The sequence below is a fragment of the Vespa crabro genome, chromosome 5, assembly GCF_910589235.1.
Source record: "Vespa crabro chromosome 5, iyVesCrab1.2, whole genome shotgun sequence".
In the NCBI taxonomy this organism is placed as follows: Eukaryota; Metazoa; Arthropoda; class Insecta; order Hymenoptera; family Vespidae; genus Vespa; species Vespa crabro.
In genome coordinates this window covers 6815542-6842633 of record NC_060959.1, presented here as the reverse complement: position 1 = coordinate 6842633, position 27092 = coordinate 6815542, and the positions used below count along the sequence as shown (strand labels likewise).

Here is a 27092-nt window from a genome sequence, read left to right as displayed (position 1 = left end):
CGCATATCTATAGTCAATTACATACTTTCGTATTCATTTGTATAACGTGAACGTAGGGGAGTGATGGCAATCGTGAACTTAGAACTCATGTTGCATAAAGAACAAATCAAAGATTATTTTCTCTGGCATAGAGTAAGATCATATAATCGGTTATTACAAAGCAATATTCAATTTAGTAAAAGTGAAAACGCGTTCTATAAATTTGTTAAATCAAGGTCAATTATCTACTGTTTACGTTTCAAGTGTATCGTCGAAAATAGACACATGAATATTTCTACTTCCATTTTTCACGTTCATATTTATAAAGAATCTTACGAAAAGCTGATGCCATATTCTGTATTACATTACTCGTTCGATGCACCATCTCGACGTGATGTAAGAAGAAGAGGTTCACTCATCTAGACAATACCCTGAAGCATATCTTAAGACTACACAAACGAAAGAATTTCATGGCTGCGTGTGCATGGGTGCTTACTTCCGAGAGATCGAGAAAAAAGAGAAAGAAAGACAGGGAGACAAAGAAGGAAATAGGGAGAAAAAGAGAGATGGAAATAGAGATAGAGATAGAGATAGAGACAGAGCAGAGACAGAGAGAAAGAGAGAAAGAGAGAGAGAGAGAGAGAGAGAGAGAGAGAGAGAGAGGGAGAGGAGAGAAAGAGAGAGAGAGAGAGAGAGGGAAAGAAAGAGAAAGAGAGAGAAAGAGAGAGGTTGCTGTCTCGTTAAAAGAAAATTTCCACAGCTAGTATTACGTGAACAGTGCCAGGTGACAATTAACTTCATCTTCGTTGGGAGATCGCAGAAGCGTCCTTCGTTTTCCTTTCTCGAGATTTTTCGAAAGAACAAGATATGGTGGGAGCCCCTTGGTATAATCGAAAAATGATTTGCAAGTGTCTTTTTTATATCTATGTAAGTACATAGTATACTTTGAAGAGAAGTGAGATAGTTAACTCGTGTACATAATATAACCTTCCTTTAACGAGTTATTTCGTTATCGGCTGGCCATCAAAGAAAACGATGAACTCTTAGATGAGTAACGTTCTTTCGTTTGTCCTTGACTCATATCTTAGGTAGTAATTACGTTTAACGGACCACAGCAATCGGCTTACCTCATGTTTACGTTTTTCGGAGGTATAGGCCTATTACAGGGATCTTCAAGGTCGCATTGACTTCGAAGGAACACTTCAAGGAGACCCATGAACAGCATAAATGATGGTCCACCACAAGTGGAGGCCAATGTTGGCCCAGTGGCCGTGGTCAAAGGGCAATTACAGCTCATCTGTAGTTATTACAATTTTTATTGAATTATTCGTTGATTGATACTCTTGTTAGATTTTGTTTAGATTAGAAATTAATGATCAGCACACAGAGAGAGAGAGAGAGAGAGAGATAGGGAGATAGGGAGATAGGGAGAATCTGGAGTGATAATAATTGATTGCACTCACAAGGGAAACGTCATTTAATCGCCAATTAAATACTAGATAGTCCGTAATTAATGCTCCGAGGTATTCCTAATTGTAATTGCAATCGATTAAATGCCATTCGTCCATTGTCGGATGAGTGATAAAGTATGGTGGAGTTTTCGAAGTTTAAATATGTTTAATATTGACAGTGAGAAAGTAATTGATCTGTTGGGGTATTTTCTCATATCTAATTCATTCAAAATGAATTTGGAAATTAGAAATATCTTTCGTTTATATTTAGCAATAGTTTCGTATCAATGTTCCATGCTCGTTGAGTTAATTCGTATTTTAGATATTTCTTACGTAGGAAACATATTTTAATTCATAATAAGTCAAATTTAGCACATAATCATCGTGTTCGTAATAAAACTGAATACATACATATATATATATATATATATATATATATATATATATATATATATATATATATATATATATAAGAGAAGTATGAAACAAAAGTATAGTGAGAGCGTATTTTATACGTGCCTTTTCTATGTGCACCACGTAATGACTGCGCATAATAGCCAGGTAAACAAAAAAGAAAAAAAAAGAATACAGAGAACTGCAAAGGTGTAAACTCATTCAAAGAGACTTTATCACGTAAATCTTTATGTACTTACTTGTATACGGAAACACGTACCACTACTCTTTTCTTGACACTAACAAACAAGGAAAAAGTTTCGTCAGGGTGCGTCTGGGATGAGATTAACTCTCGTTTAGAAACTTTTCTCTTTCATCGACTGAAATTCATTGATTCGTATCAAAAATAAATGATCCAACGAAATTTCTTCCTCCCTTATCCTTTTTGTTTTTCTATTCTTTTTTATGGCTTTGTTTTTCGACGATCTCGCGAAATTAGAACGAGATCCCCGTAACGGGAAGCTTTCTCGTACGGTGAAGAATTGAAGGGGAAACTCTGATCCTGTATTCTCTTCGTTGTGTAACATTTTTACAACAAGCCGAGTTTCCTCTTCCTACAATTCTCATTGTCAGATATTCTGATACATCCTGGGCCTCCGTACTCCGTTTCGTCCGTTTTAATTGAATTCTATCGGAAACGAATCGATACGTTCTAATTTTCTCTATTGTTCCCATCTATTTAGAGATTAAAAATATGTGGACAAAAACTTTGTCTTTTAAAAGAACATTTTTTCCTAATTGTTTACCATCACGGTCGATAATTTACATATCAAGTAAGGCTTCGACGTAATGCATATATGTCTTTTTCTTTTTACACAAGACCGTTACGTTCACTGACCGAGAACTGCATCGAGTCTCTTACCATCGATTACGAAAGTCACGCATTTTTGCAGCTTCTTTTAAATACATATATATATTTTCTCGCTCGAGTATATTTTCCGTTATGTTTTCTTTTGTTTTGGTTACCTTTTTATCTTTTCTTTTTTTCCCTCTTTACATTAAACACTCAGATAATTACCGAGTATATGCGTTTTGTTGCACACGCTACGTGAAAATGACGAAACACATACAATTATATGAATTTGACGTTCTCGAGTTAGGATTTTTGTAGTCGATATTCAATGATTAGGATATTATGCATGAAGTGGAAGAAAAAAAGAAAATAAAGCTTGTTTTGCCAAATCAACCATCAAATTCATTATAATATGATATTTTAATGTTTTGCATATTTTATATTATGTATATATAGAAGTTTTCAATGATTTAACATAAGAATGCATCTTGCGTCTCGTTAACGTATACGATCGTATAATTTGTACCTTTCGGTTTTATGAATTTGAAAAAAGAGTTTCTCATTGTGAAGAATAATAATGTACGCGTACGATTATGGATAACAATAAATCGGTACGATGTTTCACACTTTTTTCTTCAATGAATTTTGTAGTTGTTAAGATTTATATGGACATAAAAAATGATGAAGTACCCTGGTGAAGCATAGCAAAGAGATAAATAGTTTTTCTTCTAAAAAAAACTATTTTCGTTGTAGTATCAGTAAATGTATATGCAACAGTATGTCTATATATATATATATATATATATATATACATACACAATATACCTATATATATATATACACAATATACCTATATATGTACTTATTTGTATATATATATATATGTCAGAGATTGAGAAATTACTTCGGTTACAGCAAGTTTTCTACGATCTAACATAAGAACGCATCTTGTGTCTCGTTAATATACGATCGTATAACTTTTATTCATTGGTTTCAAGGATTGGAAAATGGATAAAAGAGAAGACACATTTTTTTCTTTTTTCAGACAATTAATTCATTTTAATAAATTTGAATTAATGATTACAACACGAAAAACGAAAATGCTGTTTTCTACGAGGAGAATGTAAATAGTTGAAAATATTTCAAGGGAAAGGTGTGTTGACCCTCCTTTTAATGCCAAGGTGTGCAATGGAATTGAGTAATAATTAGTAAGATTAGATACACCTGCTGTTTGATATTGACTCGTTTACCTTCTTCGGTCCAATTAACGCTACAAGTTATTGATATCATTAAAAATTGCCTTTGTAAACATTAAAATATCTATTTCAGTTTGCAATCGAAAGTCGAACCAATAAACAGGATCCTGGATGGTAGCTTTGAATACAATTTTTTATTTGTTATATGTATATACATATATGCATATGTGTCTCTCTTTCTCTCTCTCTCTATATATATATATATATATATATATATATATATATATATATATATATATATATATATATTTTGAATGAATAGACAATAGAGCGAAAGATAAATGTATAAAAAAGGATTGGCTCACCTTTAAGCCGTTTTAGACTTGTTTCGTATCGGCTATCTAAAGGCCGATATTTAAACGAGTTTACACACACACACACCTAAGACCTTTGATTTGGAACGATGTATGTACCCTTTCAGTGACACTATCGGATTGAACAAAATCGTGGCTTACAGTGGCACGATCAAGAACCGACTAGGCCGGTACCATTCCCATCGCGCTTGTAATATTCGACAACTTCCACCTCCTTTCGGCCTTCCCTTCTGCTTCCAATCCATGGAAACGTTTCCAGAGACTGCGAATGGAAGGTATGATAGTTCTATCCTTTACAAACTTGTTACGTGGACGGAATTTCATTTGTTGCGTTGTAGTTTTACAAGTCTTTTTTTTTGTTTTGTTTTCTTTCTTTCTTTCTTTCTTTCTTTCTTTCTTTCTTTTTTTTAATCAAATATATCGATTCTAGATACACAATTTAAAGTTTTATAAACTTGTTTACCTTATAATTTATTACTTAACATTTTTAGATCCTGATCGATGTATGAAAATATTCCTATCGACATTTATGACCGATGTGGAAATATTTTTATCGATGACATAATTTGCAAATATCGATTTTTCTATTTGTCATTAGCTACAGTTGCGCGCGCGCGCGCGCGCACATACATACACATACATTCGAATGCTCGTTCGTACATACATATTCCTTTTTTTTTAATTTGATCTTTCATACTAATATCGACAATATCGTTCTTTCCACGATCCTGTTCGGAAACAGCTTAACATTAACTTTTAATAACAGAAACGTGTTAAAAGAAAATTTTGATATCAATACGTATATAGACGAGAATCATATGATTTTCTAGTTGAAATATTCAATATGCACCGAAATCTTTTTTCGACGACTCGACGGTTTAACATACTTTTACTTTTGGCTCGAGGCAATAATACGACACGGAGAAAGATCCGCGCTTGAAACATAAATGGACATTTACAAGCCAAATTTACATTACATAAACATAAAGGAAATGTTTCGATCAATATAAAAAAATTTATAATTGTACGATCGAATCATTGATATCGATCAAATCGATATATATATATATATATATATTCGATAACGTAGAACAATCCTGTTAATAATCTAAAACTTTGATTACTCTAAAATAAGTATATAATTCAAGTTAAAATTCTAACTTATTGTAAAACATTATAATACAGACAAAAAATAACACTTTTCGTCTTTCAATTATTTAATACTCGTATAATACGACGCGATGTAATATAATAACATAATATAGTACACAGCCTGATAGTGAGAAAAAAAAGCGATAACGAGTTAAGCCTAAGGTTTCTAAAATGTTACGTAAAAAGTATATTAGATGGTATACTTTCATTAAAAAAAAAAAAAAAAAAAAAAAAAAAAAAAGAAAAATAAATAAAAAAGAAATTAAAAAAAAAGAAGAAAAGAAAAGAGATAAAGTCAAAAGATTAAAGTCGGCTTAAATCTTAAAAAATAAAAGAGGTCGATTAAACTACGTCATTAACGTCTTTTCACAAAACAAAAATTGTTCTTTTCGCAAAAGGTACGGAAATAAATTACGATCAAGAGGCAAGTAAGAAATATATAGCTCATAGCCATCCTTGGATCTCTTCTAACGATCGCCCGTAATTAAGGGAAAGAAAACTAAAAATAACGAATTGTTATCGTATCTTTATCGAATCTTCAATAATACGATAATACGAGAAGATCGGCGCTTTGTAGGTATTTTAACGTTTGCCGCAAGGAAACGCAGGAAGATATACGTTTATTAAATAAAATCAATGGAACAATCAACGTCGGATAAGAAATAATTATCTCTTCCATTAAGATTAAAAATATTGTTTCCTTTTATAAAAAAAGAAAAATAAAAAAAGAAGAAGAAGAAGAAAAAAATCTCACAGATAAATTTTCCCTGCAGCTAAACGAAAATATATACATATATAGTATATACATATAAATATAGTATATAGATATACTATATGAGATTTAAATTAAAAAATATAAAGAACAACAATATAAACCTAAATGAAGATCATTTAGATTAGTACGAAAAGTCGCATTAAGTATTTATAATCCTTCGAAATAGAAAATTCGAAATCTCGTTTTGCAATCAATGGTAAAAATAAAAAAAAGGCATTTAAAAATTTCAATATATGTTAACTAAAATCACATATGAGGATTGATAGCGACGGGCGTTCATCAGACAGTTGACGTCGATAATTACATCCTTTACGTAATGATCGTACGCCTAATTCTTATTCGATCGAACATCCTAGACATGAATATTTATTCTACTTTCTTAATTCGTAGCTGTAATAATCCTGCTAAAACGCTCGTGAAACCGGCGTTATAGTCGAGCGTAACTTCGGTATAAATATATTCTTCTCGATGATCTTGAAACTTGTCGGCCTCGTCCGGTCCGGATACTAAAGCACCGTAAAGTATTTGAGGATTTGGTTCTTGTCTATCGAATTCTGGCCACCCGCAAGGGGAAGGTTTATTTGGACAAGAGGATGCTGCATGATGTGGTTGTGTAGGTGGATTATATCCATATCCAACGACATAACTTCTTCCTAATTCATTACAAAAATTAATAAATTAATTAATAACATTATCTTCTTATTAAATTATTCTTAATACAATAATATTCTCTCTTTACATCGTCTTATATAAGATGATATTTAAAATATTTTCTCTTTTCTTTTTTTTTTATTCTGTTTTGCTTTGTCTTTTTTCTCTTTTTTCATTTTTTTTTCTTTATATCAATATTATTTTTCGATATAGTTTGCGAGAATTTAATGAATAACGTAATATCATTCAACTAAACCATTTTACCTTCATCACCTAGCATATATGAGATTTGCTGCGTTGCAAATTCACGATATTCCTGGGGATCACCGATATTGGGATAATCAGCAGCTTGCAGACAAACAAATGCCACGTTTGCAGCATGACAAAGAGTACCGAATTTGTCGATGTACAATAGTCCTTTAGGCGTGCGCTTTTGTTGTCGAACGGAAAAATCACAGAAAGCACACGCGGCGTTTTGATATTCCGGTTGACCTGTCAATTGTGCCAGCAGAACCTATAAAACGAAATGGCTGTTAATCTGGAGAATTGATCGTTTTATTTATATAGATCGAAGTTGTTTTTTTTTTTTTTTATAAAATTACGTATATATTTTGAAAATTATCGATTTATATATATACACAAACATACATGTATATACAGTTAGTTCTTATATATATATTTTTTCTTTTTACATATTTTTCTTCTTACCTGAACTCCGGCAACCTTTTTATTATAAAAGAACTCGTTTGGTCTTTCCTTAAGATGAAAATGTTGATAATGATGCTCGGCATCCTCAAGGTATCTTGAATCGTTAGTTGCTTTGAAGAGCCAAGCAGCAGCCCAAGCTAGCTCGTCTCCGTAATCAGTGCTTTCGTAATATTGCGCTGCTCCACGAATTGCACTGTGATAAAGACCACGGTATTTATTAGCAAAATTGTAAAGCTCCTTGGCATGTTTGAGACAGCGTTCGCTATAATTTGGATCGACGTTCTTGAATACAATACTGGATGCTGCGAGTGCCGCTGCAGTTTCACCGGCTAAATCAGAACCTTGATAAAAAAAATATAATATAATTATTTCAACGATATTTTTTTTTTTCTTTATTTATGATGGAATTTTAATTAGAAATTATTTATTATATCAAATGAGAATTATAACGTGATACGTCGATATGACGAGATATTGAAAGCGAGTAAATAATATGAACTACTTTTATCGATTCGATGAATATGTTGTACGTTGCATACATCTACGCGTCTAATATGGAAATAATAAATGTAATGACTCGTAAAATATATATACGAGGAATCCAATTATATGGCGATTATGATAGAGAATACATAATTAGGAAAATTTACTTTCAGGTGGGTGAGGAATGAGGTCAAGGATAGTTATAGAAGTAAATTTTTAATTGAAGAGGGTAGCAAAATTCGTTTTTAATTAGTTCGAAATAGATTTACCAGGATGATCAGGATCGATCTTGTAAGCTGGCCTTGTTGTATTCAATTCTTCCGGTCTTCCCCAATACGTATGATCGACGGAAAAATCACCAACTTGTCCGTAAAAGACGAACTCGCTTACGTGACATTTGATAAAGTAGTCGGTAGCCCATTTAATGGCTTTACGAATTTCATCGAGTTGTCCGGCCTCAATATAAGCTTCCGGCCAGCTAACAGCTCCCCATGCTAAAAGTGTTGTCGTTGATGCCATGGTGAAACCAAATTTTACGAAGTCACCGGCTATCAGATATACAAAAAAAAGATAGATGATAAGATATGTTTGTCAAAATTATGTCACATTGATAGACAGTAGTAAATAAGAAATTTAAGAAAAGAATATCTCTTTGAGTTGATACCTATAACTTTCCACATTTTTTCTTTCCTTTTTCTTTTTTTTTCTTTTTTCTTTTTTTACTTTTACGTCAACGCGATAAAAAATTATATCCTTTCGATAGGATCGAAACTTTTTATTGATAAAAATTCCTGAAACATTTTTAACACTTTGTCATTCGTTATCATCCTACACGTTGCACTATTTTGTCTTTTAACTGACGTATACCGTGCACAATCGTTCACGTGTTTCCTCTCGAAATATATTCTTTATCGAAGCCGTTCTCTTTCATAATATTTTTTGAACGCTGATACATGACATACGACCCATTAATTCGCCGAAACGTCTCCTTATCTACTTGAGTCTGACAATGAGAGAAAGAGAAAGAGAAAGATTGAAGGAACGAGAGAAACGTAGTTACTTACGTACGAGAAGACTCGCACCGAAGATACGTAATGAGCTAAAAGCGATAATTGAATTCCTCTTAATCGCACGTTTCCTCTAATATGTCGATAACTCGAAGAAACTCGAGCTTTTATTAATTTCGTATATTAGGATAGTATAATAGTAAAAGTAGAATTTAAAAATTGGATCACCAACGATAATATTATTATGTTAAAACTCACCGTCATAATAACCACCCGTAAGATCTTCGCCATTGATTCCGCGATCACTCAATGCGGAATCACCTCTCCACGATATTCTGTTGTTTTCCGGAAGTTTACCGGATCGTTGCGCTTCGTAGAACAATAGAGAGAGCTCTAGAACTCGAGCATAATCTCCCTCACCTTCTTCGATTGGCTTCACGGAGGTCGCTGAGGTGGCGCTTATCTTCATAATCGAGGCCACGGATGTTATCGTTAAAGCCTGTCAATTTTACAATTTTTTATTATATGAGATCGAACCCTCTTTGGGATATATATACAAACGTACTATTGCTTTAAACAATGTAGAATTTTTATTGAGACATAAATGAGAGAAATTTATGTACAATAGAATTACCGTGTTCAAATGTCTTTAATTACGTATAAATAATTAATATTATTTATTTAATTATCGTTATTATTAATCATCGATCTCATTGGTTTAATATATAAATATACAAGTTTCATTTTGTTTTCGTTAAAAAATTTTCATCTCAAGAGAGAAACATTCGCGAGTGTTTCGTTAAAATTTGATTTTCTGTACGCGCATTGGAAGATTCTTTCTCGTCACATATCGGTACGGAAAGAGAAAGAAAAAGAATAGAAAAAAAGAAAAAGCACTACATGAGTTTACAATAAGGACGGTATTTGCGGAGGGTGTTGGCGTTTGTCATACAGATATACTATGTGGTCGGCGAACTCGAAGAATTTCTTAGAAGAGGTAAACGTGCGTGAGAGAGCTGCACGAGAAATATAGACGGATCTCACCTACGTTTTCAACACACAATTTATACATAAATTTTTTATTTCTTTATATTACGTTTCATTAGAATTTTTCTATTGATAGAAATATTTCTGACATTTGTCTTTATGCATATGTGTTTTACAAATTCGTACCTTATATCTTTGATTTTCAATCAATCGTATCGACATATAGAAATAAGCAAGGCAAAAGTTTCAGCATGAAATTAATGGGCGGCCACGTGCGAAAAATAAAGACGGAAAGAGAAAGAGAGAGAGAAAAAGAGAGAGAGAGAATGAGATGGGGACCGGAAGTCGCTGTCTCATTCTCACTTCCTTTCGTGGTTAACACACAGTCAAGGATTAATAATATTTGATTATGTATAAACCACATATGAGTAAATATTTGGGTAACCGAACTAATTGTGTGATCGAGATATTACACATTATGTGTTTCATTCGATGGTAATAATGTTTATATATACATATATATATATTAGTATATATAAACATTATTATATATATATAAACATATATCATATGTTTTTATAACATATATCATATGTTTTTATATATCATATAATTTATCATATATATATATATATATATATTTATCATATATATATATATATATATATATATATATATATATATATATATATACATTAGTACGGATGAGATGAAGTCGAAGGATGTGACGTAAGATGGCAGGAAACACGTCAACGTACGTCATCAAAGAAAGAATCTACCAAAGAGTAATTGCTAATCTCATTTCGAAATCGCCTTGAGGGAAGAAAACTCACCGTGGCGCACGCGAAGATAACGTTGATCTTCATTCTCTATCTCTCTCTCTCTATCTCTATCTCTTTCTCTCTTTCTCTATCTCTCTCTCTCTTTCTCTTGGTCTTTCCTTCACTGTATCCTTTCGTACGACCTCCTCGTTCTTACGACGTTCGAATAAATCTCCGCATAATCGCTTCTATTTCTTGACGTCAGTTCCATTCGGCATAGCGTATCCTTCCGAAATCAACGATCATCTTCTTCGAGTTTTTTCTTCTTTTTTTCTCAGTAAGTAGATACACTAGGGCAGGACTGGAAGTTATTAGTACGCTCTAATCGCGCGTTTGTCATATCTATTTGAGAAAATGTAAGAGAACCAATTGAATCATCAATTATCAAACGCATGCCAAAATTCATCGAGTATGTATGTATGTATGTATGTAGTACAGCTATTAGGGGTAAATAATAATAATCGTTCTCGAGGATATATAAATACGTTGGAGATATTGTTGCGTGACTTTTCACGAAATCGAACTACGAAGATTGTCTCTCGAGTAGTACTATTTGTATACAGTAGCTGAGCACAATAATAAGCTCGAGTTTCCCTCTCTCCCTGTTACTCTTTCTTTCTTTCTTTCTTATATTAGTCTGCCTGTCTGTCTATCTGTCTCTCTCTCTCTCTCTCTCTCTCTCTCTTTCTCTTTCTCTCTTTCTCTCTTTTCTTACTACAACATTATATTATTCCCCTTTCTATCATCACTTTACGATAAATTTGCCCTTAACTTTTTACCACTCGGTCTTGTCTATCTGGCTTCGAAGAATACGTTGTATATTCTCTCTCCTCTTTTACAGTTGTCAACATATACATTCATACATACATACGTTGCATAAGTTAATATTAAATATATCTAGGAAATATCGACAAGTATAAATAATAGTTTTCATTGAATATATACATATGTCTTTGCTATCCTACTTGTCTATCGAGCTCGCATGTACGATCGTCAAACGTTGGATCGGGAAAACCCATTAATGATTGACATGTTCCAAGTATCGATGACGTTCCGTGTACTCGTTCGTCACTATACGATAGGAAGGAAGAAACTAATTATTATTCGATTGATTTATGAATTGACTTTTACCATTCAAATAATTTCCACGTAATGGATATATTCAAGAAGGAAAAAGGAAAAGAATTTATCATACGAGGGATAAAGTAGAGCAAAGGATGATCGTCCGTCGAGGAACGAACTCGCGCGTACGATGACCCACGTTCGAAATAATTACTATCGTTCTCGAGCGTATTCCAGCGTCAATAGCAATTATTGTCGGACAAGTTTATTTGTTTGTTTGTTTATTTTCTTTTCTCAGAAAATTGACGATCCTGTTAATATAAATTAATATTTATGGAGCTCGTTGTTTTTCTATTATTTTTTTTTTTCGTTCACTTCACTTTTTACACTTTACACTTTTCCACCTGGATCCTCCTTGAGGTGAGAGAGAAAAAGAGAGAGAGACAGAGAGAGAGAGAGAGAGAGAGAGAGAGAGAGAGAGAGAAAGAGAGGGAAGAAGAAAGAGATAAACAATGAAAGAGAGAAAGAAAAAGAAAAAGAGAAAGAGAGAGAAAGAGAGAGAGAGAGAGAGAAAAGAGAAAGCTAATTCTGACTTTCGTAAGTTTTGTGATAAAAAAAGAAAATTAGATTCGTACGATACGATGCTTCTCGTCGTTCTTTCGCTCGTTCGTTCTTCTTGGTCGTTATTAGTCATCGAATCGAACGATTTGCATGCATGAAGCGTACTCGTCTCTTTGCCGCGTCTTCATCGACGATACGACCTTATGTTGTAGCAGGTAATACGCGAGAGAACTTCTTCTCCTTGAAAGAAGATGAAAATCGTTGGCAAACGTTTCTATTATTGATCAGCGAATCCGAGTAAATCATCGATTTTGACTTAGCGAGTACTCTGATTGACTGAGTGACTTACTGACTGACTACCAGCGCGAGTGGACGACCATCGTACTCGTCGCTGAAGGATGTGGAAGTGGGGACAAGTGTTCGGGAGAAGGAGAGGAGAGAACTCGCTATGTAAAAGCTGACTTTTCGTACGAGAAAATATTTCATATACATATATATATGTATATATATATATATATATACATATATATATATATATATATATATATATATATACATACACACACATACAATGATTTTGTTTAAAATAGATTTCCGAATTATTTTCAAAGAGATGTCTTTTTTATTCTTTTTACACATCTAATCTCGCGTTATTATAAAGACACGATAAAAAATAGAAAAATAATGTTAAATTTGATGTATCGTGATATGTCTAATATGAATATGTAACGTTTTAAATTCATTTACTAAATTTCATACGAATTCACTTTTACGAAAGGGGAGATAATTTTGTTTCGATAATGTCTGAATCTTTTCAAAACAACGATATCAGTCTATTCTGTTTTTTTTTTTTTTTATTTTATTTTTATATATGTTCGATTACTCGTAATTGATGGAAATAATGAAATTGAACGATCATTCTGAATGATTTTTCTTAGTTTCTTGGAAGATGAAAAAAGAAACACAGACACGCATATAATTAACGCACATTTAGTGACTCTTTCTTTTTTAATTAAATAATCAAAAATCGTGGCGTACGTTCAACCTTCTTAAAATCTATTATATTAATATAAATAAAAAAAATATTCAATCGATAGAAAAATAAACTATAACATGCAAGACATGCTTCTCCACCCTAACTAAAACTAATATTCGAAGAACAATTGCTTAATACATTTGGTTCAAGCAACGAATACAACCGAAAATTTTTGAACAACTATTGATACTGATAACTTGCGTGATCATTTATTAATTCCGATATAGGATGATTTTAATCGATTGTCAATTGTCGGAAAGATCCATCGAGACCGAAAATATCGTCGTGAGTCCTTGGTTTGCCTGGTCGAAGCGTTTCGTTTGCTACGACAGATGATTGTGCAGCGAACCACGGACCATATTCTTCTAATTTCTTTATCCAGGCGTCTATAAATTCAAAAGAAAGAAAAAAAGAATGAGGAAATGAAATAAAATGAATCCTTTGGTATATTTTAAATTAACATTTAAATCAATTCAATATTCATACCGTGTACTACTTGAATAGGTCCAGAATCGCCACCATATTCGATGGGTAAAATTTCTTTGGGTATATACTCGTAAAGAGTTTCTAGTTTACTGTGCATAAAAATTCGATTCCGTATCTTTTCCTTCAGGAATGGTTTAACGAAGTTTACTATCGTGTCGACTAACGGACTGATGTTCACCACGTGTACTTGCTTCAATTTCACGGGATAAGCCTCTTGAACACAAACAAGAAATTTTTTCAGGATCGTAGGAGTGAATTTGGCGAAATGTGACGGTGTTGCGACACTTGCATCTAAAATATAAATATCACCAGCTACACCATGAATTTCTTCTTTGAGACGAATGTCTCCTATCATCATAACGAGTTTCATTAGATTTGGTACATTCGGTGTTAGCATATCCTTCCTTTTTCCACGCATTATTATCACTCTGCATCCATCCTTTGTTAAGCCTGACATTGGTGGAATATTTCTGTAAATAATTTATTTATTATTTTTCTTTTTATTATCTTATAAAACTTCTTCGTTAGTATCACAGTTTTTAAAGTTCTTCAAAAAAATAGAAAAAAAATTTGAATATTAAATATTTCCACGAGTACACTTACATTATATCGAGTATTTCTTTTAATTCCGGCTGTGTGACGTCACGATTGCTGAAGAACTCTGGTACGATTGCTCGCATTGTGAAATACATGTCAAGTTTCTTTTTGCATTTTTCCAAAGAAAATTTGCATCCACGGAGAAATGTCATCAACATTTGATCATCTGAGAAAAACAATTATTTATCATATATAAACGATTATTTACGATCATATGCATTATGTAAACGGGCATTAATTAGTTATCAAAGAGATACATATTTATGAGCTATTGTTTTTGTCCGTTTACGTCTGATTTTTTTGTAAGTAACTTTTTATCATCGGTACTTTTCATAGAAATTATATTAATGTTTGAGTGAATATTTTACCATCTACATTAGGTAAATGTGGTTGTTTGATTAGCCATTCCTTGATGATCTTTAAATCATTGTCTCGAGTCGTTACATTTTCATTGAGTCGCACTCTAATCAATTTTGACATCTCCTCCTTTGGCTGTATTAGCAACATCTATAAATGATATATATATATATATATATATACATATACATATATATGCATAGTAAATTATTATTTTTTAAATTGTAATTTATGTATATTAAAAGAGTCAGCGAAATATTATCATTAGCTCCTTATTACGAGTATGTTATGACTGCGATCATTGCATAATGAATGATAATAAATGCAATGTAAATCATCCCATGAAAACAAAATAATAATACTTTTTTCATCTGAACGACGTAAACGCAAAGTTCGATTATATAAATTATTTGAAAGCAATGTGACATTTTTTGAAAATAAAAAAAAAAAAATTAATCGAATAAAACGAAACATAATTGCATTTCATCATGACTACGATTTTCAGCAATTCGGTTGAGCGTAATTTAACTAACATCCATTTCTTTGTTTTATCATTATGTGTAAGTGTAATATGTAATAATGGACTATAATATTACTTGCGCAAGTAGTCAATGCTTATGTGAGAAATTATGGCTGACCAACAGCTTTATTGCTCAATAGAAACTTTCTCCAGACTAGTCACGGTTCATGAAATAGGAGACTTTTGCCCTATCTTTTTTTTTTTTATGATCTATAGAAAAATACGATAATTAATATTATTTATTTTTTTTGTTCTTCTTTTTTTTCTTTCTTTTTTATATAAATACATATACATAAATATAAAAATGTGAACTTAATCAATTGAAAACTTAATCGACAATCTTAATTTATATATATAGATACCGCATACATATAATTAGTTTTACAGTGACGTAGACGCACGATAGGAATAATTAAAATCAATAAAAAAATATATATATCACTTGTAAAATACAAGTTGTATGATAAATTAACTTCAGCTTTCCATTGATTTATTCGATTTGAAAGTATTTTTCTAGCCTATTGAAATATTTCCATGTGAAAAGTCTAACGGACGAGTGTAAAGTTCAGATTCCTAAGTGTGACACATTCATACAAGAAATAATGTCGAAAGAACATAAAAACAAAAATCGTGGTTGCCAAACCATTATCCTTAGTGAAACCTGAAATTAGGCAATGCGATAGAAAGGTATTCAGAATGCCTTTCACAGTTGCAGAGAAAATTTGCTTTACTATTTACATTCTCGAGCGTATGATTACTAAATACATTTAAGATAATACCCATAGCAATGTTTGTTCTTAAAATGACATCACAAGTATTACCACTTGAGTATTAATAAATTCAATAATAGTCATACTCAAATCTTTCGAGAAAGAGCAATTTTTATGTTACTATTGTTACCATGAATTATAATAAAAATTAGTTGGATGATTAATTTGGAATAGATCAAATAATCTAACCGATAATGTAACGATAATTAAAATCGATTATTAAATTTAACTTTCTAGAGATTATTTATTTGTAATAATTACTTACCTTGTATATGATGTATGTATGTAACGCGTGGAAACCGATATGACAGGAGCGATCGACGAAAGGATTTACTTTGAGGACGCGATCGAAAGTAATGTAAGAATTCTTACTGCTTGCTCGTCGAAGAGATGCAGTACGAGTGACGGAGTGGGATAACTTAACTCTTGGACCGGTTCTCCTTTATATCGTACTATACCCCACTCTCGATTTTTCTTGCGAATTCTCAGTATATGTAGGTATACCATTATGATGCCATACAATTAAAAAATATTTGATTTAATATTTATAATTTTTTGATGTTTTGATTTATTCAATTGTCGAGTTCTCTCTTGAGAGTTCTTTAATAAAAAGAAAAAAAAAAAAAGAAAAAAAATTCTATAAAAAGTTATTCGAAATAATTAAATATAGCTATTACGTTATACGCTTTAGAGTACTCTATCACTGATATAATAATTTACCACGTAGAAAAACAGTTTACCGATAAAAGAAGTAAAGATCGATATTCTCAATGTTATTTCTTTTTTTCGTTGCATGCTACTACGTAAATTACAACAAAAAATGCGTATACGCTCGTCCAGACATTATTAAATTTTTAATAAGTATGAATAAAGCGTTAAGAACATTAGAGACGTCTTTTTCAAAATTAACTCTCTTGGAAATATTTCTTTCTGCAAATTCCACGATAGTACAAACAGTATCTTCTAATTTTGTCTACTCCTTTTCTTACCATTCTTTTAATCATATTATCATATCATATATTAATCATATTATCATGGAATTATTTAAATTATTTCAAATGAATAATGGGAAACTACGAATCTCTCGTGCTCTTAATTAATACGTTTTTCTCATAATTCTATTACATTGTTACAAGTAAACAAACAATAGGAAAATCTATTAATGAAATTTTTGCTATTATGTTTTAAATCAAAATGTTGCATCTAGAATATTCTTACAGGAGAAACGTTTAACATGTAATTTGATCAAATTTGTCGAAACATGATATTTTAATATTTCTTATTAATTATTTCTAATAATTAATAAAAAATTATTAATAATTATTAATAATTATTTATAGTATCAGCTTGCAAAGATATTATTTACGTAATTTGAAACTTACTCTTTTTAAAAAAGTTCATTTTATTTTCTCGTTTCAACTGTTTCCCATTAAACATAAGATTTCCAAGAAAGTTTTTTTACTTTCAAATAAGTCAAGTAATGTATTTTTTTCTTTGTAATTAATTACATCTAAATGTTTGACTCACACGATGGAATAAGAAAGAGAAAGAGAGAGAGAGAGAGAAAGAGAGAGAGAGAGAGAGAGAGAGAGAGAGAGAGAGAGAAATAATTCGCACGATTCGTTTTATTTTCTTTCAATAAAATCATTCGCGACCGGGGATCTAGGAAAAGGGTTGCGTTAACTAAATATGATGAAAGTTACTCACTTGTGTAGAAAAGCGTACAATCGTAATAAGCGATTATGAAATCGTATGAAATTGCTTTTAAAGTATAATAAAAAGAAAAAAAAGTATTGTGTTATCGATGTTTATTTGGTTTCGTACATGAAACTTTTGGACGAATTATTGTAACGCTTCGAAGCTTTTCTTTAACATTCGATTGCAATCAGTTACAGTAACGATGACGAAGACATATGTAATTATGAAAGCAATTAATTTATTTGCTTAATTTTCACACATATAAATGATCGTTCAAAATCATTCATAGTTTCTACAGATTGATAAAAATTTTCTTTTTCTTTTTTTAGATTTCTTCTTGTTTTCTTTTCGATCTCTATTCGGCAGAGTCAGAAACATTAGAAATGAGAAAAGGATCAGTTTTATGATACATTAAGAGTCATCAAAACGATCAAGGACGTCAATGTACCAAGAAACATGTTTATTTTGTTCAATATGATATTCGATCCACTTGACACAATGATTCTTTCTACCAAAGTTTCGTTTAAAAATCTGTTTTTATCCTAAAAAATAAAAGAAAAAGCAATACAGATGATATATCTGTAGAAGAAAAAAAAATTATTTAATTATTCCTATTGCAATCAATAATATCAGATTATTGTCCTACCAATTTTGTTTCAGAGGTTTTGTTAACATTTTCTAAGATTTGTGAATCATTCGTATCTCGAACATTTCTAATTGATATATCATAAAAATGTTTATCTGGATTACTACAATCTTGATCCTGACAGGAATAAGTTATAACGCTTTTGATAATATCTGGTAGATCTTCGATCATACGTATACGGTAAAGAATCGAAGCTTTTGGTCCATCAGCAAAGAAAGACACACGCTTGATATCCTCCGAACATAATTCTGTCACGATTACGAGCGTGTCGGATGGAGAAATCTTTGATTAAATGGAGAAAAAAGGATGTTAGTTTTTTCTTTTTTTTTTTTCATTTTCTTTAGGCAAATGTTTATTTTAAAATATTGACAAGGAAAAGAAGGAAGTTAACCTCGTGACGTAAGAGATCTATCACAGAAGCAAGCTCGTTTTCCGGGATTACGAGTACCAGCATGTAGCCTTTGTCATCTGAAATTATTTTCAGATTTTTTATTGTTCCATCGACCAAGTCAATGTAACTCGTTCGTAAATGCGAAGATTCTTGAAAAATAAGCTCGTCATCCGTTCCATTGGTCGATGGTCCGTTCAGGCAATCAATCATCGCTCGAAAAAAGGCAATTCTAATCTTGCTAAAAAAATCGAACACATCCCAGATATCACCATAACTCGAAATATCTTCTTTTTGATAATTCCTTTGTAAATCCGAATTATTTTCTTTTTCATGTGAATCCATAAAGTCATGGAACGTATCATTCTGTTCCAAATCACGCTTATGAATTCTTTCTTTCGTACTGTTTTTATTTGATTCACTTTCTTTTACTATCTCGATGTTTTCTTCGACGTCGGATACGAAAGGAATAGAGAAATTTATAGCTGATAGAACACCTAAATTATGATTGTGATGACACATTTAACAATAATAAATATGTCCGAGTATGTATATATATATGTATGTATATGTATGTATATATATTCTTTTCTACATATTTATATGTATGTATATATATATATATATGTATATATGTATATATGTATATATGTATATATGTATATATGTATATATGTATATATGTATATATATAAAACTTACTTGTCGTCATTTCTTTAACTCGATGAGCCCAAGTTAATAATTCAGATATTCGCGAACGTAATATTTTCTTACATTCACATTCGTCCTCCTTTTTACCAGGGAAAAGAAATTCATTTAATTCTATTTTCATCGGTCCGTTATCTTCTTGATGGTCAACCTAATAAAATTTAAATAAAGATTATTACTCTTACAATATTACTTCGTTGAAATTTTTATACCTGAAAGTATCCATGAACTGGAAACGAGTAAGTTCTCTCGAAATTATTCCAAACCTCTTCTCTTCTTTGCTTAGCCGTGTCAACGAGAATCAAAACAACGTTTCTTAAATGAGAAGAAGCAATGTTTGAGTTATGTTTCATAAAACTAGCGTTGTGTTTAGTCGTCAAGAGTTCCTCCGAGTTTTTTAAAGTTGTCTCGAATCTCTTTCTACGTGGAATTTCCTTCGCGTGTTTCATAGTCATTTTTTCGTCAGACTTTGTCTCCAATTTAACAACATGCATTTTATCGTTCAATATTCTTCCGTAAGAAACATTTTTAATGGAATTTAATGATTCTGGTATTGTCAACAAGGATGGAATACCTATTGAAAGATTTGTTTATATTAAATCTTTTTTTTCTTTATCGAAAATCAAATTTACCTGAACGGCCAATCAAAAAGCAACTGGATTGTGAGAAGATCGTAAAAATTCTAATCAAAGAAATTAACAATAAACTGACTCTAAACATTTTAGTTTACGAACGATCACGTTTCTTGAAGTTTCATATAATTCGTAGCCTTTTTTTCGAAGGACAACTGAAAAAACAACGCTAAAATAAATCAATTCTAACAGCAATGGACAAATGAATTCGATATAACATTATTTTGTTTCGTTTCTTTTTTTTTTTCGTAAAGAACGATATTGCATTTTCGATGGGTCGTTCGATTGAAAATCGATTTTTATTGGATATTGAGTACATTCAATTAACGATTATTCTTTGTATTAAATTACATTCAACGGGATTAGGTGTGTTCTAACTATTGGAGGACCGGAAAGTAATGTCGTTTTCTTAAATTAAATTCAAACGAATACATTTTTATTGTAACAAGTTTTTATTTTTAATCAGAATCAAATATCGACATGCACAGAAACGACATTACTTTTCGGTCCACCTAATAAATACAATTAACGATTTGTCATTGAACAGCTGGTTGGCTGCCTAGCTTCGTACTAGTACATTAACCTAAATAATAAAGGATTTCTAACTGTGCTCACTCCAATGGTTTATTTTGTGACTCTCTTTTAGTCGATACGGTGACATATTTCAATACTACACAGGTCACTCGAAGTATCACCTTTAATTCTATTTGTGTATTATTTTTATGTAAGCTTTCATATGAATATATTTTATAATAAATTGTAAATATAATATGCACAACGTTAACAGCCAATTCATAGCTTATTGATATTATCTCTCTCTCTTTGAATAGAATAATCATTTTTGATTATATTTTTATGACATTATAATTGAACCATAATTGAAGTTAAAATCTTGGAAGAAAATACAATAGCATAGCATGGACGGTACAAGCAATGAATAATATTAAATCGTTAAAGTTGTAACTGCCATGAGATCTTCGCAATATATATGAGCATCAATTACATTACTTGCGTCATAAGGTAAGAGAAGTCAGTCGGCCGACTTACTACGATTAATAGTTCGAAATTTAATTTAAGTTGAAATTTTATTGACTTTCCTAAACTTAAGAACAACGAATGTTCTTGAAAGAATAAACAAATTAAGTTCAAGTACTAAGAAGCAGCAGTCCAAAGATGATCTTCTTCAGCTTTTAAAAACATTTTTTTTTCATAACTATTAAAACTTGAAAGAAATAAATAAGGAAATATAGTAAGTTTTAAAAAGAAAGATCAAAAAGAAAGGACGTTTCTTCTCGGTTACATTTGTTACGATGAAAAGTCTACTCTCGACTTGAGTCGTATGGAATTTGAATTATTAAATCGTCTATAGAAGCTGCTACGACGATACAAGAAACAACATGGCGTCAAGGGACGCTCCGCAGGGGTCGCTAGAACGTCTACGCCTGGTTACCGGCACGCGATTGGTCCACGTTTGGCGCTTTAAAGATTGGAAGGGGTTTTCTTGGTTGATAGATAGTCGTCGTGGGGGGATTGATAGAAGTTAGAGGGAGAAGTAAGGGAAAGAAAGAATAGAAAGAAGAGGGTGCCAGGTAAATCGCTTGTAGGTGATACGAGACTGACAACGTTGAAGACGACGCAACCCTCTTTGTGAGAGTGTATGTGAGAAGAACGGATATAATCAAATTGTTATCCTAACAGTCTAACTTATTCCTTTTTTGAATGATCAAAAAATATCATTGATCAACGATACTCCCTAATATCCCGGTGATCTTGTGCTTTACAACTGGTGTTTGTTTAAAGTTTTTTGTGCTGACTGGATATAAAAGCAACCGTCAAGGTAAGCCACAATACTTCCTTCAATTGCAACATGATCGATATAACGTTTCAAAGAAAACAACGTATCGTTTACGTTGGATTTTGAAATATTCCAACTTTGATTGTTGTAGATGAAATTAAAACAGCAAGGTTTAGTAGCGGATTTGATGCCGAATATTCGTATTATGCAATTCGGTGGACACTTTATGTTCAATTATATTGAAAGTTCTACCAAGATCATGCATAAAGTATATTGCTGCGTGAGTATACTTTTTCTGGGAGGGTTTATCAGATTTAATACTGATATATGACGATGGTCAATGCAATCGTTTATCTTACGTTTTCTCAGGTTCATTTATTTCTGATTCTTCTTCAATTCTGTTTCGCTGGAATAAATCTTGCCCTTGAGAGTGGCGACGTTGACGATCTCACAGCTAATACAATTACGTTACTATTCTTTACACATCCTGTGGTCAAAATAATATACTTCGCGGTCAGAAGCAAGTTATTTTATAGAGTATTGGCTATTTGGAACAATCCAAATAGTCATCCACTCTTCGCCGAAAGCAATGCTAGGTATCATGCGATAGCGTTGAAAAAAATGAGAACTTTGCTCTTCGCTGTTGGAGCAACAACGATCTTATCAGTTATTGCTTGGACTGGTATCACGTTCGTCGGTGATTCTGTGAAAAAAGTCACTGACCCTGAAACAAACGAGACCTCTTTAGTGGAGGTAACATGTCCTAACGTTTTACATTGATAAAAACAATTGTCAACTTATTCTTCACATTTTCTCAATCTCTTTTGCTTTGATATACGATTACAGATTCCTAGATTGATGGTTCGTTCTTGGTATCCTTACGATCCTAGCCATGGCATGTCACACGTCATGACTCTGATTTATCAATTCTATTGGTTATTCTTCACTATGGTGAACTCGAATTCTCTCGATGTTCTTTTCTGTTCATGGCTCCTGTTCGCCTGTGAGCAACTTCAACATCTCAAGCAAATCATGAAACCTCTGATGGAACTTAGTGCAACTCTCGACACGGTTGTACCAAATAGTAGCGAATTGTTCAAGGTAAAAACAATGCCGATCTGTTCGTAATATATAAATAGACCTTTCGATGGATTTATACAACTTCGAAATTCAAGGCTGGAAGTGCCGAGCATTTAAGAGACACACAAGGTACTCAGCCAGCCCCGCAACCTCCACCTCCAGGGGGCGAAAGTATGCTGGATCTTGACCTCCGTGGTATATACAGCAATCGACAAGACTTTACGACGACCTTCCGACCAACAGCAGGAATGACATTCAATGGTGGTGTAGGACCGAATGGCTTGACCAAGAAACAAGAAATGCTCGTTAGAAGTGCTATCAAGTATTGGGTGGAAAGACACAAACACGTCGTTAGGTGAGTTCGACCTAATACTTAAATTATTCTCAATCATCATTCTTAATTTCAAGGAACAAACGATGTTCATTTGTAAGATCATTGCGTATCAAAGTAATTGATCGTATTTTAATGCTGTTAAGAATCTTGATGGATGGAAGAGCTTCGTTAACGACATAGCTCACACGTAATTTCTAGTCTGCAATGCAGAGGAAATGCGATAGTAGGTTCTTGTTACAACGTTAGGGACTTGATACCAGTTATAAAGGACATATTGGGCTACATAATAACGTGGTTTTATTGTAATCACGTACAATAAACATTTATGGTGTTTCCTTTTGATCCGGAGTAAGGAAAATACTCGAATTTTAATCTTTTATTTAAGGAATGAATTATTTTCGATGTTATGGTGAAAGAAAAAAAGAAAAAGTAGATAAAGAAAAGACTTGAGATTGTTGAGTGTTTTTTTTGATGATATGTCGAAGTAAGAGGTGATCCTCTCATACTCCACAGGTCTCTCGTGGTCGGGACACTCGTAGTGTGTTCGATGGATGCGCCTTTTCCCACGACGATAAAGTATTTATTCTAAGATAGCGCGTTATTGACCGCAACGGGGGACGTGCCCTACGGACTGAACAATTCGTTGGACAATTCATGGGGTGTATGTCTGTGTGTGAGCCTACGAGTGTATACGCGTTTCTGTGTACACATATATGTACACATATATTCACGCGAAGGTTTCATCGATGTAGAGTCGCTTTTGAAACATCGACAACTTTTGATGACCGAGTACAAACGTTCTTTGTTCTTGGATATGTTACTAAAGTTCGAGAACTCGATTAAACACCTATTAATTATTTCAAGAATTGAATTGCTTTCTTTTTCAATTCTTCGAGAATTTAACTTGATAGTATTTGCTTTTTCATAAATAGTAAAGTTGAGTAAAGGAATATTAATCAATTAAATATTAATCAAAGGAATATTAATATTAATTAAGCATTGATAATGTAAAGTTAATAAAATAGCATGACTTCCTTTGAAATATTTAGCTTTAGTAAGAAAGTTAGTTTCTTCAAGCACATAATATAAATATTATTAAAGGGCTCGGGCAATGCAAAGAAAAAAGAAAAAAAGATGGAAGGATCGAATAAGGCGTTTCTCGTTCTTTAGACTTAGTTGCACGATTAAGTGTATATCGTATGCTCGGATAACTGGGTCAGATTAAAACTTACTTGGGGTATCATCATGTATAAGGAGACTATACGAGTGAAAAAGTCTGTTGCTAAGAAAATGGAACGGCGTTCTTTCGATTTCTTCTCATTCATCTTTAACTCCATCGAACGTACATACATACATATATACAAGAACTTGTTTGTATGTATGTTTATCAGTCTCCCCATCCCGTTCACCTTCCTCGACACATTCTATTTACCTCTTTTTGCTTGGCTTGCTATGATTTATTTAAATGAAGTTACGGTGTTATAAGTACAGTATACAATGTATGTCATTTTAACAGATTGGTAACAGCGATTGGAGATGCTTACGGTATAGCTCTACTACTTCACATGTTGACAACGACCATCACATTGACACTTCTCGCATATCAGGCTACAAAGGTAAGCGTCGACGTTTCAATAGCTCATCGAGAGACGAACGATCAATAATTAACCTGATTACTACACTTATTGACTTCTTTTCTAATATCATTTTTACGGTAACGTAGAGAAAAGGGTTTTTGTAAAATTCTTCCTTTCAGGTAAACGCTGTTAATGTCTATTCGGCTACGGTCATCGGTTATTTCTTATATACTCTTGGCCAGGTCTTTTTATTCTGTATATTCGGCAATCGTTTGATAGAAGAGGTTCGTATAGTTGAAATTATTTCTTTTAAAAGAAATTCTTCAATTAAATAAATATTTAATATTACACAGAGTTCATCGGTTATGGAAGCGGCTTATTCGTGTCATTGGTACGATGGCTCTGAAGAGGCAAAAACTTTCGTCCAAATCGTTTGTCAACAATGTCAAAAAGCAATGTCCATCTCCGGAGCAAAGTTTTTCACCGTCTCTTTGGATCTTTTCGCTTCCGTAAGATTCAAACTAGTTTTGTCTTCTTATTCTTTCGAGTTTATGCATGACTAGCCTCTGGGACGTGATTGTGATCTATTTATGATAACGAGATTTATGATCTTTTTTCTCTTTTTCTTTATAGGTATTGGGAGCTGTCGTGACTTACTTCATGGTATTGGTACAGCTCAACTGAACAATCGATTATTATATTGTAAGAATATATTTGGGAACCTCGTGTAAATCTATCTCTTTTCTGGTCGTATTAGATATATTTTCAGTTCGTTGATTATTCATCGAGGAATATGTCAAAATTCAAATTTGTTATCATGATCTAAACGTGATCAAAATAAGAATTCATCTAACGAGGAGATAATTTTCAAATAATGACGGATGATAACATTATATTTAATAGTAATAATACTCTATATATGCGGACTTATGTTTACGTAAGAGAAATGTTAAGAAAAACGGGGAAAGATATTACGCTAAAATTGCAGGAAATATGTGTCAGTTCGTTGGACGAATATGAGACACGGAAGCTTCTTTCAAAATATTTGTTTTTCTCGTTGTGTTAGGCTATCGAAGGGAATCGTTTTAAATGTACTTTTCTACGTCATCGAGAGAAATCTTTTTAATCGACTATGAATATCATCAGACAATAGTATCTCATCGATAAAAGTGAAATTCTGTGATTTGTTTACACGCTTACAAATCTCTTTAAGAGAGAAGAACAAAGATGCAAGATGAATTTTTCTTGTATCGAAATATATATAACGTACGATCAATCAACTTGCATCTTTATTCTATTCACACGATATCGATGTACGATAGTGTATAGATAGGAAGATAAATGGATTTTACATATACGTAAAATAAATAATATCTGACGCGATACGTCAGGATAATAATTTATAATAATACAGTACAATAACAATTATTCTAATTCGATCGAACTATCTTTCAATTAAAAAAGTCTATCGAATTACTTGGATGTTTTAACGTTAATTTAAATATTTCTCTTTTCATTACGTAATGTCTTTATAACTAGATTCACTATAATTGCACGATAAATATTAATTCGTGTGGCATTCGTGAAATTTCGTCGTTTCTTGTGAAATGAATTTCGTTGTGTTTTATAATTGCGAGAGAAAGAAAAAAAGTGAGAGAGAGAGAGAGAGAGAGAGAGAGAGAGAGAGAGAGAGAGAAAGAGAGACATTCAAAATCAATGAGTTCATCTTCTTGTAGATATATTTAATCGAATATTATTAATTATTATTGTTACTAATATATTTAGTGATGAAAGTTAAAGGATTCGTCTCATTTTTTTCTAAAATAAAAAGAAAATAAACGGAGAAGAAATCTTATATCATATACACGTACAATTATAAATAGCGAGACATATATTAATATACAATATATTGATAGACATACTCGTAAATAGTTAATGAACGTTCAGTATTACGAAATCGTCATTAGTGTGTGAAAGTGTAATTATATTTATGTAATAAAAATTTTGCCAAAGGA

The 27092-nt window shown here is 32.1% G+C and overlaps 5 protein-coding genes across 16 annotated transcripts in view; 1 reads left to right on the top strand and 4 right to left on the bottom strand.

The window, feature by feature from the left end:
* Window positions 1–4862, bottom strand: part of LOC124424529 (glucose dehydrogenase [FAD, quinone]) — a 10272-nt gene extending 5410 nt beyond the window's left edge. The window contains exons 1-2 of one of the 2 annotated variants that reach the window (XM_046963725.1): window positions 4238–4862; window positions 1107–1276 (exon numbers count right to left, since the gene is read on the bottom strand). In XM_046963725.1, the coding sequence (XP_046819681.1) occupies window positions 1107–1276 (170 nt within the window). In that variant the 5' untranslated portion in view covers window positions 4238–4862. Of the gene's footprint in view, window positions 1–315; window positions 505–1106; window positions 1277–4237 lie in introns of those variants that run through there. The other variant, XM_046963727.1, reaches the window with a different exon arrangement.
* Window positions 4452–27092, top strand: LOC124424530 (odorant receptor coreceptor). Of its 2 annotated transcripts, none has more exons than XM_046963729.1 (9): window positions 4452–4521; window positions 22238–22366; window positions 22456–22839; window positions 22933–23187; window positions 23262–23521; window positions 25017–25116; window positions 25257–25361; window positions 25431–25586; window positions 25711–27092. In XM_046963729.1, the coding sequence occupies exons 2-9, from the start codon at window positions 22238–22240 to the stop codon at window positions 25759–25761; spliced, it is 1440 nt and encodes a 479-aa protein (XP_046819685.1). In that variant the 5' UTR covers window positions 4452–4521; the 3' UTR covers window positions 25762–27092. The 2 variants fall into 2 exon arrangements, with proteins under 2 accessions (XP_046819685.1, XP_046819684.1); XM_046963728.1 differs by lacking the exon at window positions 4452–4521 and adding an exon at window positions 21748–22128.
* On the bottom strand, window positions 6306–12890 carry LOC124424531 (endoglucanase E-4-like). 9 transcript variants are annotated; one of them, XM_046963732.1, is made up of 7 exons: window positions 12528–12890; window positions 10843–12203; window positions 9281–9521; window positions 8285–8563; window positions 7533–7873; window positions 7089–7338; window positions 6308–6826 (listed from the first exon to the last, which is right to left on the bottom strand). In XM_046963732.1, the coding sequence occupies exons 2-7, from the start codon at window positions 10873–10875 to the stop codon at window positions 6540–6542; spliced, it is 1431 nt and encodes a 476-aa protein (XP_046819688.1). In that variant the 5' UTR covers window positions 10876–12203; window positions 12528–12890; the 3' UTR covers window positions 6308–6539. The 9 variants fall into 9 exon arrangements, with proteins under 9 accessions (XP_046819686.1, XP_046819694.1, XP_046819688.1 ...); XM_046963734.1 differs by having other exon boundaries at window positions 10843–11901; XM_046963731.1 differs by having other exon boundaries at window positions 10843–11172.
* On the bottom strand, window positions 13428–16627 carry LOC124424534 (alpha-tocopherol transfer protein-like). Of its 2 annotated transcripts, XM_046963741.1 has the most exons (6): window positions 16485–16627; window positions 15526–15659; window positions 14941–15079; window positions 14579–14738; window positions 13976–14445; window positions 13428–13875 (listed from the first exon to the last, which is right to left on the bottom strand). In XM_046963741.1, the coding sequence occupies exons 3-6, from the start codon at window positions 15077–15079 to the stop codon at window positions 13724–13726; spliced, it is 921 nt and encodes a 306-aa protein (XP_046819697.1). In that variant the 5' UTR covers window positions 15526–15659; window positions 16485–16627; the 3' UTR covers window positions 13428–13723. The 2 variants fall into 2 exon arrangements, with proteins under 2 accessions (XP_046819697.1, XP_046819696.1); XM_046963740.1 differs by lacking the exon at window positions 15526–15659.
* LOC124424535 lies at window positions 18263–19325 on the bottom strand. Its single transcript, XM_046963742.1, has 3 exons — window positions 18955–19325; window positions 18564–18845; window positions 18263–18459 (listed from the first exon to the last, which is right to left on the bottom strand). The coding sequence occupies exons 1-3, from the start codon at window positions 19294–19296 to the stop codon at window positions 18319–18321; spliced, it is 765 nt and encodes a 254-aa protein (XP_046819698.1). The 5' UTR covers window positions 19297–19325; the 3' UTR covers window positions 18263–18318.

Excerpts from the sequence above, each read along its gene's own strand:
- LOC124424531 (XM_046963730.1), bottom strand. The coding sequence starts at position 10,231 with ATGTCGATACGATTGATTGAAAATCAAAGATATAAG. Across the intron at positions 7,874-8,284 it reads GATCGATCCTGATCATCCTG|GTTCTGATTTAGCCGGTGAA; the intron begins GTAAATCTATTT and ends TTTTTTATCAAG. Across the intron at positions 7,339-7,532 it reads AAAAGGTTGCCGGAGTTCAG|GTTCTGCTGGCACAATTGAC; the intron begins GTAAGAAGAAAA and ends TTCGTTTTATAG.
- LOC124424534 (XM_046963741.1), bottom strand. The coding sequence starts at position 15,079 with ATGTTGCTAATACAGCCAAAGGAGGAGATGTCAAAATTGATTAGAGTG. Across the intron at positions 14,446-14,578 it reads AAAGAAATACTCGATATAAT|AAATATTCCACCAATGTCAG; the intron begins GTAAGTGTACTC and ends AATTATTTACAG. Across the intron at positions 13,876-13,975 it reads ACCTATTCAAGTAGTACACG|ACGCCTGGATAAAGAAATTA; the intron begins GTATGAATATTG and ends TTGAATTTATAG.
- LOC124424535 (XM_046963742.1), bottom strand. The coding sequence starts at position 19,296 with ATGGATTCACATGAAAAAGAAAATAATTCGGATTTACAAAGGAATTAT. Across the intron at positions 18,846-18,954 it reads TAGATCTCTTACGTCACGAG|ATTTCTCCATCCGACACGCT; the intron begins GTTAACTTCCTT and ends ATTTAATCAAAG. Across the intron at positions 18,460-18,563 it reads AAACCTCTGAAACAAAATTG|GATAAAAACAGATTTTTAAA; the intron begins GTAGGACAATAA and ends TTTATTTTTTAG.
- LOC124424530 (XM_046963729.1), top strand. The coding sequence starts at position 22,238 with ATGAAATTAAAACAGCAAGGTTTAGTAGCGGATTTGATGCCGAATATT. Across the intron at positions 22,367-22,455 it reads TGCATAAAGTATATTGCTGC|GTTCATTTATTTCTGATTCT; the intron begins GTGAGTATACTT and ends ACGTTTTCTCAG. Across the intron at positions 25,362-25,430 it reads GCAATCGTTTGATAGAAGAG|AGTTCATCGGTTATGGAAGC; the intron begins GTTCGTATAGTT and ends AATATTACACAG.